The sequence below is a fragment of the Narcine bancroftii genome, chromosome 11 (assembly GCF_036971445.1).
Source record: "Narcine bancroftii isolate sNarBan1 chromosome 11, sNarBan1.hap1, whole genome shotgun sequence".
Classification (NCBI taxonomy): domain Eukaryota; kingdom Metazoa; phylum Chordata; class Chondrichthyes; order Torpediniformes; family Narcinidae; genus Narcine; species Narcine bancroftii.
The window spans coordinates 21349476-21363138 of NC_091479.1; the positions used below are offsets into that span (position 1 = coordinate 21349476).

General features: G+C 42.2%; 2 protein-coding genes across 10 annotated transcripts in view; one reads left to right on the forward strand and one right to left on the reverse strand.

The window, feature by feature from the left end:
- tbc1d2b (TBC1 domain family, member 2B) overlaps nucleotides 1-13663 on the forward strand; it is a 129937-nt gene that overhangs the window by 39574 nt on the left and 76700 nt on the right. The window lies entirely within an intron of this gene.
- LOC138745646 (uncharacterized) lies at nucleotides 2838-10325 on the reverse strand. 2 transcript variants are annotated; one of them, XM_069902878.1, is made up of 2 exons: nucleotides 9880-10321; nucleotides 2838-9755 (listed from the first exon to the last, which is right to left on the reverse strand). In XM_069902878.1, the coding sequence occupies exon 2, from the start codon at nucleotides 7749-7751 to the stop codon at nucleotides 6225-6227; it is 1527 nt and encodes a 508-aa protein (XP_069758979.1). In that variant the 5' UTR covers nucleotides 7752-9755; nucleotides 9880-10321; the 3' UTR covers nucleotides 2838-6224. The 2 variants fall into 2 exon arrangements, with proteins under 2 accessions (XP_069758979.1, XP_069758980.1); XM_069902879.1 differs by having other exon boundaries at nucleotides 2840-9755; nucleotides 9880-10325.

A 13663-nucleotide genomic window follows, 5' to 3' on the forward strand; every position in this document is an offset into this window, starting at 1 on the left:
AGCCTTCAATACCAGTGCTGGTCAAGAAGCCACAAACTCTGGGCCTCTGTACGCCCCCCCCCCCCCCCCCACCCTGCAGCTGTCTCCTTGAATTCTTTCTCATCGAAAGACCACAGTCAGTACAAATGGGAAGCAACGTCTCTTCCTCACTGACTATCAAAAAAGGCGCACCCCAAGGATGTGGCTTAGCCCATTGCTCTATTCATTATACACCCACTACTGTGTGGCCAGGCACAGTTCCAACACCATCGACAAGTTTAGCAATGATACCACAGTTGTTGGCAGAATCACAAACAGGAGGGAGATAGGTTAGCTCCTTAAATAGTGTCACATCAACAATCTTGCGCTCAACGTTAGCAAAACCAACGAGATAATTTTGGACTAATTTAATGGATTTTCTGAAACAGATAACAGGGATCCCACTTTTGCGAGATCCTATGTTAGTCCTTCTTGGTGTTTTTGCAAGGATTGACCCGAGAGTTTGAGAGATTTATTGAAAATTGCACTAGTAGTAGCTAAAAAATGTCTTGCAACTACGTGGAAGCAAATTTAACTGTGGATTGATGGCCTTCTGAAATAAGAAGCTGCATACCTTTGGAGAAAGTTACTTACAATCTACGAAATAAATATAGTCATTTTTTTGAAAATTTAGTTTCCTTATCTGCAAAAGATTGGAGTGATTATGAATTTGTTTTTTTTAGAGATAGTTTGACAATTCCTGACTTCACCTTCACCTTGTGGTATATTATTTTTAATATTGTTAAAAGTGAATAATTAGTTTTTCATAAATATTGAACAGGTTTTTTTGACTAGAATCAGTAGTTTTATAATATAATATATTTATTCCATAATTTTAGTAAAGTTAATAACACTCAGTATTTTATAGACCTGTGAGTTTTATTTATATTAGTTTTTTTTTAATGTTGTTAATGTGTCAAGTACGTTTTCTTAATCTTCTAAATTTTTTCTTTTTTTTCTTTTCCTTTGGGGGGTTTCTATTTTCTGTGGGAGGGGAAAAGATGTGTATTAATTTTTTTTCTTTTCTTTTGGGGGGGTTTTCTATTTTCTGTGGGAGGGGAAAAGATGCATATTAATTTTTTTCTTTTGGGGGGGTTTTCTATTTTCTGTGGGAGGGGAAAAGATGCATATTAATTTTTTTCTTTTAGGGGGTTTCTATTTTCTGTGGGGGGGAAAGATGCGTATTAATTTTCTTGGGGTGGTTTCTATTTTCTGTAGGAGGGGAAAAGATGCATATTAATTTTCTTTTGGGGTGGTTTCTATTTTCTGTGGGGGGGGAAGATGCGTATTAATTTTTTTTCTTTTGGGGGGTTTTCTATTTTCTGTGGGGGGGGGAAGATGTGTATTAATTATTTTTCTTTTCTTTGGGGGCTTTTCTATTTTCTGTGGGGGGAAAGATGCGTGTTAATTTTATTGGGGTGGTTTCTATTTTCTGTGGGAGGGGAAAAGATGCGTATTAATTTTTTTTCTTTTGGGGTGGTTTCTATTTTCTGTGGGAGGGGAAAAGATGCGTATTAATTTTTTTTCTTTTCTTTTGGGGTGGTTTCTATTTTCTGTGGGGGTGGAAAGATGTGTATTAACTTTTTTTCTTTTGGGGGGTTTTCTATTTTCTGTGGGGAGAAAGATGCGTATTAATTTTTTACTTTTGGGGGGGTTTTCTATTTTCTGTGGGGGGAAAAGATGCGTATTAATTTTTTTTTCTTTTGGGGGTTTTCTATTTTCTGTGGGGGGGAAAGATGCATATTAATTTTCTTTTGGGGTGGTTTCTATTTTCTGTGGGGGGGGAAGATGCGTATTAATTTTTTTTCTTTTGGGGGGTTTTCTATTTTCTGTGGGGGGGGAAGATGTGTATTAATTATTTTTCTTTTCTTTGGGGGCTTTTCTATTTTCTGTGGGGGAAAGATGCGTATTAATTTTATTGGGGTGGTTTCTATTTTCTGTGGGAGGGGAAAAGATGCGTATTAATTTTTTTTCTTTTGGGGGGGTTTCTATTTTCTGTGGGAGGGGAAAAGATGTGTATTAATTTTTTTTCTTTTCTTTTGGGGGCTTTTCTATTTTCTGTGGGGGGAAAGATGCGTGTTAATTTTATTGGGGTGGTTTCTATTTTCTGTGGGAGGGGAAAAGATGCGTATTAATTTTTTTTCTTTTGGGGTGGTTTCTATTTTCTATGGGGGGGAAAGATGCGTATTAATTTTTTTTCTTTTGGGGTGGTTTCTATTTTCTGTGGGAGGGGAAAAGATGCGTATTAATTTTTTTTCTTTTGGAATATGTACAATGGAATATGTGTGTTGATAGATAAATAAATAAAAATGAAAGATGCAGAGTGTCAGAGCTAGAATCAGCTGAGAAGAAAATTCTCCCCACTGCTGTAAAACTGCTAAAGTCACTCTCCATGACTACTATTTCTTAATAACATTTATTTTAATCTATATACACTGTATATATGTATTGATTATCCAGATGTTTGTTATGTGTGTTTGCACTGTTCTGTCCCATGAACCGGAGAACGCTGTTTCGTCAGGTTGTACTGATATAACTGGATGAGAAATAAACTTGAAAATAGTGAATATGGTTTTACTTAAACTAATGCATTGAGTTTTGATGTATTATCAAGTAGTCAAAGTGGTACAGTTTATTAGTTCTGCTTCAGAGACCCAGGTTCACTGCTGACCTCTCGCGCGTCGGTGTGGAGTTTGTATGCTCTCTCTGTAAATGGGTGGGTTTTGCCATTTCTTGGTGAGTGGTGTTAGGTCTGCTTTGTTCATGAATGAGTGAGACAAACACCAGGCTGAGTCGAAATCAGGGTTCTTTGTTCTTTATTACCGGATTGTAACACTTGCGACCAACCAGGTTAGTCGGAGAATGCATTCTGCCGTTATCAGCAAAATGGTGATTTTTTTATACCCTTGGATATGTGCTTAGAACATCATCATATCATTACTTGTCCAATGACTAAAACTGTTGCTATCCTTTCCCTGCTAGCTTCCTGCCTCTCAATCCATCAATGTCTCTCTTATCTTGTAAGTACAAGGATGCATTTACATCTTGTTACAGCCCTGTACATTCCCATCTCATGATGTTTTACCTAACAGGAGTACAAGGACACCTCCCCTTCTTGTTACTGCCCTGTACAGGGTAACTCCCTACACATTCCCATCTCATGATGTTTTACCTTACAATCCCTCCTTTGTCCTCTTTAGAGGACAATCTCGCCCTGACTATGCTACCACCGCGTTACATTAGTTCGCCTATTATTGCCAAGCTCTATACGGGTTCTGTTCACAGGGCAGTTCGGCTGGTGGGCGAGGGCTCCCCCAACCCTCCTTTGCGTACACCCCCCATCCGTCACCCCGATCCCATTGCCCGTTTACAAGTTTCATCCCATTTGCCCCCAAGCAAAAAACTAGCTAACCCCCCGTACATTAGTAAATTCCCAAGTTAACATATGGTCTACAATCTAATTCATAATACTTGTTCTACAATCTGATTAATAATGTTTGTGTTACAATCAATGTTATAATATTTAGGTTACAAGCAAGGTTAAAATTATATGTGTAACAATCTAATTCACAATCCCTCCTTTCCATCACATTCCCCTTCAGACTCCAGATCGATCTCAGCAACTTTCTCCGTCTCCTGTAATGTGAGATAGTCTTGCTCCACAGCCTGCACAGCTTGATATTTCGGAGGCAGTTCATCACGGTCAGCAAAGGCTCTCTCTATGGTCCTCGTAACCAGCGTTCGAATGCATGGAATACAACAACAGCCACAAGTGATAAAAATTGATACAGAAATGAACAAACCCAGCAAAAGTTGTCCTAACAATGTGCTCCATCTCCCAAACACTCCCTGTAACCAGGATAAAACAGGATTGGAGACTCCAGACTGGGCTTTTAATTCTTTCGCCAATGCCCTAAGTTTCGTTAACCCCTTAGTGAGTGATCCATCTGGCCCTGTGTTATTAGAGATAGAAGTGCAGCATAGATCTCCAAACATAGCACACACTCCACCTTTCTCTGCCAGGACCATATCAATCGCTATCCTATTCTGAAGTGTCATAAGGGAAGTTTCTGACAGTTGTTGATGTATTGCCTCAACAACGTCCCTGGTCAAATTTGCAAGGCGCTGGACATTATAGTGAATAAGGTTGATCCTATTAACATTCTTATTTACAGTGATGGGAAAAATTGCACTAAAAACAGGAAAACTTTCAAACCCAGCTGCAATCTCATCGGCTAATTTAAATTCGTCCGGAATATTCCGGGCTTGGCCAATGGCATCAATCCATACCCCATCAGGGTTCCTTCCTCCCGGCCCCAAGAGTCCAACACTCCTCCTTTTTCTCCACAGCCAACTCTCTGTGTGGCGCAATTCTAGGGAATCCTCGTCTCCCTCCTGCATTTTGACAATCAGCACTGGCGCATTAAGGGTTACTAGAGCACACCGACCATCCCAGTTAGCGGGGAGCCAGTTGTACAGCACTCTTCCTCCACAAAACTCATCTGTGTAGTCATTCAATCTGCTACAAGTCTCCTTAGTTTCAGATTCATTTTTTTTTGTTATGGGACCTCAAAATCATCCCCTGTATATGTTCATGATAACCAGTAACCTGTTTGGCTGCCCTGTCAGGCACCCATGTGGCGTTTTCCCTGCTAATAGTAGGTCGTCTACATACTGAATCAGTGTAACATCTTCCGGGAGCTTTAATTTCATTAGGATTTCGCTAAGGGCCTGATTGAACAGTCCTGGACTGTCCTTATAACCCTGAGGTAATCTAGTGTATGTGTACCGATGTGCTTGGTAAGTGAAAGTTAACCAGTCTTGCCATTCCTCAGCTAAATTCAAGCAGAAGAATGCGTTTGCCAGATCAATGACAGTATAGTATTCGTGCTCCGGACTCAGAGCCCTAAGTGCTACATATGGGTCTGGGACTGGTCTCCCGATGGTCTTGGTAGCCAAGTTAATCTCCCGGAGGTCGTGTACCATCCTCCAGTCTTTTCTACCCGGTTTGGGAACAGGCATGATGGGCGTGTTCCACATACTGTCAGGTGCCGCCCTTAAAACCCCTGACTCCATTAACCCTTCTATCGTTCCTTTAATACCCTCCTCCTGACTGGGCGACAAGCGGTATTGTTTTCTCCATATTGGTTTCTGCCCGGGGTTGGCCAATTCTAGAAATACCTCTCCTTTTATTACTCCCACATCATAGGGCCCCGTTGTCCATATATGTGGACTCAGATTAGAAAGATATTTGTCTGAGTCTCTGTGATCAATATTTTCTCCTTCTATGGCTCGGTCTCTTTCTACTTTCTCATTCACTACCTGGTCCCATGCTTCAATATTCAGTCTGACAAATTTTCCTCCCTCCGAGGTGGAATATCCCGGGATTTCTGTCTGCCTGTATTCACACCCTATCGCTTCCTTTACCATCGGACCCAGCTGTCGAGCGTGATGATCTTTGGCAATACCCAAGGTCACATGAGGCACACTTTCTACTCCTAAGCAGAACCACTCCATTTGTTCTTCTGTCATGACAACCATAGCAGCTATTCCCTCCTTACCTACAAAGATAAATGGACAATGTATCGTTTCTGTCTTCCCTTCTTTTAGAGAGTCCCACCTCTCCTCATATTCCTGGTCCGGGTGGATGGTGTAGTTTAATGTAACATGCATAGGATCTAGTGGATAATGGTAATCCCCATACCGAGGAATACTGGCCCTCCACTCAAAAAACTGTTTAATCAGCCCTGGGCCTGGTTCACCATACAGTAGCCGACTCCAGAAAATACTTCTGAAGCGTTAGATGGGGTCATTACTATAAACTGTCCTCCCCTTCTTATTGTATCCCCTGGGTATGTTAACCGAAGGCCCTTCTCAGAACATTGTATGGTTATTCCTAGTTTGGTAAGAATGTCCCTTGCTAATAAATTAATGGGGCAACTTGGCACAACCAGGACAGGCGTTTTAACCCTTTGTCGTCCAAATGTCATGTCGATGTTATCTGTATAGGGCTGTGTTTCCCTTATCCCGGAGAATCCTATTGTAGATAATGTTTTGCCCGAAAATGTGCTCCCTGGGGGTTTTTTAATCACTGTCGTAACTGCTGCCCCTGTGTCAACCATAAATTCAATTTTTTCTCCATTTACCGTCCCCCAAATTTTTGGTGGCTCCCAGGGAGGCGTGATTTTTGATTCTCCTGGGCACCTTCAATAATCAAATTCAGCACCTTCCTCAATATAGTCATTACACTGAGGTGCCTGGACTTGTTGATCACTCTGCCACCCCCCGATTCTCTGGGGCCCATCAATGTGTCCACCCCTACCCCTTGCTCGTCCTCTTAAGTTTACTCCTCTTCCCCGATAGCCTCTCATAGAGGGTAATCTTTTTCCCCTTGCTCTCCCAGCCTCCGGACAGTTCCACTGGTAGTGTCCAGGATTTTGGCAGTACCAGCATACTGCATGTTCCCCTCTATACATTGTACCTAGCTGTCTTTCCCAACCATTTCTTACTTGGGGTCCCGGATTTATCACTGGCCCCATGACCTGTGGGACTATCTGTTGGGCCGCTAATTTAACCCCTATATGTTCTATAGCTCTCACCAATTTATCGGTTGTTTTGTCCACCTCCTTCTGGGACGCACTTTCTGACTTAGCATGCTCTGATTGACGATGTCGTTTGATTGCATGTGTCAGGTGTCTTTTCCACAAATCCTCTGACATTGTCTCTAATCCCACAATGTCCCTTAATTTTGCTTGAACCGTAGCAGGTAGTCCGTTTATTATCCCATTACGAAAGTGAGCCCTTCCTAAGGGGCTGTGGTCGGGTCTTTCTCCAGTCCCTGTTTCCCATAAGTCCCATGCTCGAGTGAAATACTCGTGTGCAGTCTCTCCTTCCTTTAGTTGAAGGGTTACCAAGGCATCCAAACTATAGGGTGTAGGAAATGTTTCTCTAAGTGCTTCCCAAAATTTATTCCGAAGTGGGTTAAATTCTATTTCATCCCCCAATTTACTGCTTCTTACAATTTTCTCTATTTGCTTCAGGGCCCCTTCTGCCTTTAATTTTATCATGATAGTTCTGACATCTGCGAGTGCTAATTGTTCTTGGCAGGTTTCTCGCTCAAAACAAGAAATCCATGGACTAGCCCCATTACTCAACGGAGGTAGTTTTTTCATTAAACTCTCTAAGTCCATTCGTGACCAGGGTACATATTTTTGAGTTCCCCGTCCCGTGATCAGTAATGGGCATTGATATCTCAATTTTGGGGATTTCTGCTCCTTCTTTACTCTTGGCATGCATTTATTTATCCCACCTTGTTCTGACTCTTCTTCGTCACTGTCACTGTCCCTATCAGCTTCCAATGTCTCAGGGTCAAAGGTATATTGGTCACGTTCATCTCTAAGATAATCTTTTCGGCCATAGTTTAGTTGTTTCACATCTTTCTCTTTTGTCCTAACTATGTCCAGGTAGGCATGTCTATTTTTCTCCCTCCTGAGTCTTTTCCTTTTACTTTCCTCCCATGGTGGATCGTATCTCGTTTCCTCATCTGTACTACACTTTTCATCCTTTACTCCTATTACCATTCCTTCAGCTTTAATTTCTCCTGACAGTGTTGTAGTTATCTTTTCCACTTCCTTAAATACACCTACCATTAATTCTTTTTGATCCTCACTGATCTGCCCCAGCACATTAATATCTCTGTTTAAGTTTTTAATGTTATCCTGAACCTTTTTCATGTTCCATTTCTGTATCTCTAACTCCTTTTCTATTTTCTTGGACTCCAGAGGGGTCTCTACATCTATTACTCCCCCTTCTATTTTTATTAAAGGGGCCTGTACCTCGTCTGATGTGTCCCTATTCCCGAGGTTCTTGTCACACCCCAGTGTCTCAATATCTGGATATAAGGGACGTGACTCCAGTATCCCATCTGGGGTGCCAGAGAGAGAGAGAGAGAGAGAGAGAGAGAGAGAGAGAGAGAGAGAGAGAGAGAGAGAGAAAGAGATAGAGAGAGAGAGAAAGAGATAGAGAGGCAGATACACAGAGCACAAGAGATAGAGAGAGAAAATGCCTTGCACTGGCCCCACTGGGAGAAAAGTCTTCAGATTAACACTTTCGTTTCAAAGGTTTTAAAAGGTTCTCATCCTGTGATCACTGGTCTGGATCAGATTGGGTCTCCCACCACTGGGAACTATCACTCCTTCCTTCCCTCCCAGCTCGAGTGAGCTACACGTCAGCCCACAATGTCTGCCCTGATCCCGCAATGGTGGGGGTGCGGGAAAAAGGGAGGGAGAGAGGATAAAACAGGATCCCATTTGATGCGGAGCTGGAATTGTGGGCACAAAATTAAAACCAAATTGTATTTCTCTGCCCTGCCCAACCTGGGGATTTCAGGGCAGCACCGCCACAGATTGGGATTGGGAGGGGGAGTGGGTGAGAGAGGAGGGGGGGGAGAAGAGAGAGAGGGGGAGAGAAGAGAGAGGGGGGAGGGTGAAAAGGAGGGAGGGAGAGAGCAAACCCGGACACTTCGTGGCTGGAAACTGGAAACAGGCACTTTTCCTTTCCCTTCTGTGTTTTGTTTCTTCCAGCTTATCTAAGCCTCTACGTTTTAAAATTTTTGTTTCCCTCACCTGTCAGGAACATCTCAGTGCCCCCGGGTAACCAACCCCTCTTCCTCCAGCGGTCTACACATTTTCGGAGCATTTTTTGTTTTTCCAATGCCGCATTACTGGTATTTCGCTCCTCTAATTCCTGATTAATTTCCTTAATAACTTGGTCAAAAGTCTTAGCAGGCAACTGTACAGCCATAGCTGCGGGACCGCTTTCTAATGCCTGTTTTAATTTAGGTTTTTGTCCGTTTAGGGGATCTATGTCAACGAAAATTGCTTTTAAAAATGTCTCCTTGCAAGCTGGATGACTAATATCTTTTAAAAGAACAGTCTCTAAGTCTTGTCCTCCAATTGACTTCAGACTGTCCTGTATACTCTGATTGCTCGTTTTCCACTCTCTGTTTTCCCAAAGGGGTCTGAAAGTTAAATTACAACTAGAAAACCAAATATTTGGGCTATACTTTTGTCCTGTTTCCCTGTACCAATCTATGAATTTACGTAACTTTATCTCCTTGGTGATGTTGGGAATACCCTCATTTAACTTATCAAAAGTATTTCGAATAAACTGGGTGTCTCTTAGGAGTTTGTCAACTTTTTCATTAATATCTCCTACCTGATCCGGACACAGCTGTCGCAGCCTTCTGTCGTCGTTCTTGTTCACCAGGCAGGCGTCCCTGAGTACTTTTTTTGTTGTCTCAAGGTCTCTAGTGTCTGCTGTGGTATTCCACCACGGCGAATTGGGGAAATAAATTCTTAACTTCTCAAGTGTACAGACATTATCATACCTACCGGACATTTATAAGTCAGTCTCTCAGATACAATTGAGGCCAATAAGCCTGAACCTTTGTTTTCTTTCAAAGCCCAACCTTCACGTGGGAGATTTCTCCTCTTAATAACCAGTTTAGGGCAGAAAACTCAGGTCCTCAATTGTTTATAGACCACCTTCTCACTCTATTGGACTTTGCAACGACACAATAAAGACTTTTAAACTCTAGTAGTTTCTTGCGAAGCACTTAATAAATGTCATTCAAACACCTTAAGGACTTTTATCTTGTCTGTAATCACTTACGTGTTACAATCCTGGCATGCGACCTTCAATTGTGGTCGTCTAATTTGTCCGATCTCCAGTTCTTACTGACAATCATAAAGATTTAAAAAAAAAGAGAATTTTGTTAAAACAGGCTTCTCTGGACCTTTTTATCAGCCGGCTGAGATGATTGTCAGAAAAAACAGAAACCGTCGTCCAGTGTTCACTCACCCATCACGTCGGGGTCACCAAATTGTTAGGTCTGCTTTGTTCATGAATGAGTGAGACAAACACCAGGCTGAGTCGAAATCAGGGTTCTTTGTTCTTTATTACCGGATTGTAACACTTGCGACCAACCAGGTTAGTCGGAGAATGCATTCTGCCGTTATCAGCAAAATGGTGATTTTTTTATACCCTTGGATATGTGCTTAGAACATCATCATATCATTACTTGTCCAATGACTAAAACTGTTGCTATCCTTTCCCTGCTAGCTTCCTGCCTCTCAATCCATCAATGTCTCTCTTATCTTGTAAGTACAAGGATGCATTTACATCTTGTTACAGCCCTGTACATTCCCATCTCATGATGTTTTACCTAACAGGAGTACAAGGACACCTCCCCTTCTTGTTACTGCCCTGTACAGGGTAACTCCCTACACATTCCCATCTCATGATGTTTTACCTTACAGTGGTCACAGAATCAGTGTGTGCGTGAGGGTTAATAGAAGCCCTGTCAAGTCTCCAACCTGTACTTGGGGATAATGGTGGTAGAATGGCATTTCTCTGAGAGTCCGCATCGACTCGATGATCTCCTATGTAATGAAAAAGTGTTCAAGGTCAAGGATTAGTGGAGTGATTTACCTTGTGTTTCCCTGTTGATGTCTCAAGCAATTCTAAATCAGATGCTTCTAATATTTGGATGTAATTATGGTACTTTCAATTCTGCATAGATTGTAGTCAGTTTTTAATTGGACCTTTGTCTACTTTCAAATCTTTTGTGATCACTGGTTGGTGGAGACATCCATTTCCACAAGAGTAAAACATCACTCTGAGTTATAATAGATTACTTTATCCAGCGACATTCAAAGCAAAATACAACAGGGCTGAGGAACAGCATCTTGTTTACCTTCCAGGCACATTACAGGCCTTGCAGCCCAATGTAATTTTTCCAATAACCAGCCTTTCTATTCTTTCAGGGACTGGCCTTTTCTGATGAAAGGTCTTCAACCTTATAATGTTAGCGTGTTTTTTTTTTAACCCCCTCACCACTGATATTTGCCTGTGAGAATTTCTATTTTTATTTTAGTTTGGCCTTCATTACAGACACTGACCCCCACAGATATATTGACTACACCTCTTCGCACCTAGTCTCCTGTAAGGATTCTATTCTTTTATCACAATTTTAATTTAGACGTGCAGCGTGGTAACAGGACCTTTTGGCCCACGGGCCCATGCCACCCTCTTAACCTTCAACCCCCCCTATATTTTGAAGGATGGGAGGAAATTGGATGCTGGGAGAAAGTCCATGCAGACACGGGGGAGGACATGCAAACTCCTTACAGACAATGCCTGATTCGAATCCTCAGTTTCCACTCCCAGGTTGAGGCCTTCCATTCCAGGACGTCTGAGATGTCCTCTTCCTTCAGAAAATCTGGCCTTCCCTCTACAGCCATAACTTGACACTCACCCACATCACCTCGATATCTGCCCTGACCCCTTACCCCTCCCCCATACATAACAAGGACAGGATTCACCTTGTCCTCGCCAACCAACCCCTCAGCTTCTGCACCCAACATCTGCAATTCCCACCACCAGACAGATTTTTCCCTTCCACCTTTCCGTAGGGACTGCTCCATCTACGACTCCCTCATCCAGCCATCCCTTCCCATCAACCTCCCCCTTGGTACCTACCTCTGTGAAGCAAGAAGTGTTACACTTGCAATTACATCTCCTCCCTCAGTGCAATTTCGGGTCCCAAACAGTCCTTCCAAGTGAAGCAGCACATCACCTGTACATCTGTTGTGCACATTTACTGCATTTGGAATACTTATGGGTAAGTTAAGAAATGGCAAGGGTAAAAGGACCTAACAGATGTTATATACGGACCCCCAAACAGCAGCTGAGAAGTGGACTACGAGTTACAGCTGGAAATAGAAAATATGTGTCAGAATGAAATTGTCAAAATAATTTTGGGGGACTTTTAACAAGAAAGGGGATTGGAAAAGTCAGGAAGGTACTGAATCTCAGGAGAGAGAGTTTGTAGAATGCCTGCGGGATGGCTTTTTGGAACAGCTTGTTGATGAGCCCACCAGGGAATCAGTGGTTTTGGATTGGGTAATGCGTAATAAACCAGAGGTGATAAGGGAATTAAAGGTAATGAAGCCCTTAGTATGATTGAGTTCAGTTTAATTTGAAAAGGAAAAGCTGACATCAGGTTTGTCCATATTTCAGTGGAACAAAGGGAATTACAGTGGTACGAGAGAGGAACTGGCCAAAGTTGACTGGAAAAGTAAGCTAAATGGGGTGGGGTGGGGAGGGGGAACGGCAAAGCAAAATTTGATGATATTTCTACAAGAAATAAAGAAAGTGCAGAATAGATATATTCCAAGAAAAAAGAAAATTATGAATGGAAAAATGGCACAAATGTGGCTAATAAGAGAGGTTAAGCCTAAAGTAAAAGCAGAAGGGAGGGCAGACAAGGAAACAAAAATTAGTGGACTGGGAAACTTAAAAACTTACAGAAAGAGGCAAAGAAAGTCATTAGGAAAGAAAAGATGAATTGTGATAGGAAGTTGGCAAATAACATACTAAAGGATACGAAGAGTTTAAATACATGAAGAGTAAAAGAGAGACATGGGTAGATATAGGACCGATTGAAAATGATGCTGGAGAAATTATGGATAACAAAGAGATAGCAGAATGTTTCATTGAGCACCTTTATTCTGTACGTTGCAACAGGGACTTCAATTCTGCACACTGACATGCCTTATACTGCCAATTTGAGGACACACGCAAATTGGATGAATAACACCTTGTATTCCCTCTTCAGCCTGCTATCGATATTGACCTCTAATTTCCATTAAACCTCTGCCTGGTCACTCTCTTTCCCTCACTCCTGTGTCTCCCTTTCTCTGGCTCCCCCACCCCTTCCCTTCGCTAATGAGAGAGCTATCTTTCTTAGCCTTCTGTCTTCTCCACCTCTCACTCCTCAGCTTCTTCCCCTTCTACCATCCTTTTTATTTGGGCATCTACCCTGACATTTGACATTCCCGATTCCTCAGGCCAAAATGTAGACTGACGTTTACTTCCTGAGGATGCGGCATGACCGCTGTTTCTCCCACACTTTGGGTGCTGCAACAACTGCAATGTTTTCTACTTTGGAGTTCCAGGATTGTTTGAATCCTCTGCCCTCTTTCATCCTGTACCTCTGTCACCTCAGCTCCAGGGAGATTACTTGTGATTAACAAGACTTCCCCTTCCTTTATCACCCCTGAAAGATGTTCATTTTATTCTCTCCTCCCTCCCTCATCTCTTCAGTTTACATTTTAATAAACTAACCTGAAAGTTTTTGAACACAAAATGGATACTTCCTATCTCCATAGAAGCTGCCTGACCTGCTGAGTATGCAAGAAGTCAACAATGACTTTGTCCTAAATTTACATACAGAGGATATTTTTTGGATTGTGACCGAAGTGGTCATGATATTGCATATTGGTTTGTTTTTTAATGCGTTGCCAGCTGCATTACTCAGTCCCTCTCTAAAGGGATAATGAATGCTCAGTTTTGTGCAGTTTAGTGGTTTAAGGAGCACTTTGAAAAGCAGATGTGGACAGCATATTGTACCCATAAGAGGGCTTTTGGTGTATGACTTGGCAGCTCCCCATAAATCTCAGTGTTGTACATTCACTGACTGCAGCCGGCAATGTCTCTTCCAATGTCCATTTTGCTCTGTGTGTTTTCCAAAGCCGTTTGGATCATTTCCATGTAGTTTTATTTGTGTGAGCAGGGTGTATTT

What these genes read in the sequence shown, in the direction of transcription:
- LOC138745646 (XM_069902878.1), bottom strand. Translation starts at nt 7,751, where the DNA reads ATGAAAAAGGTTCAGGATAACATTAAAAACTTAAACAGAGATATTAAT.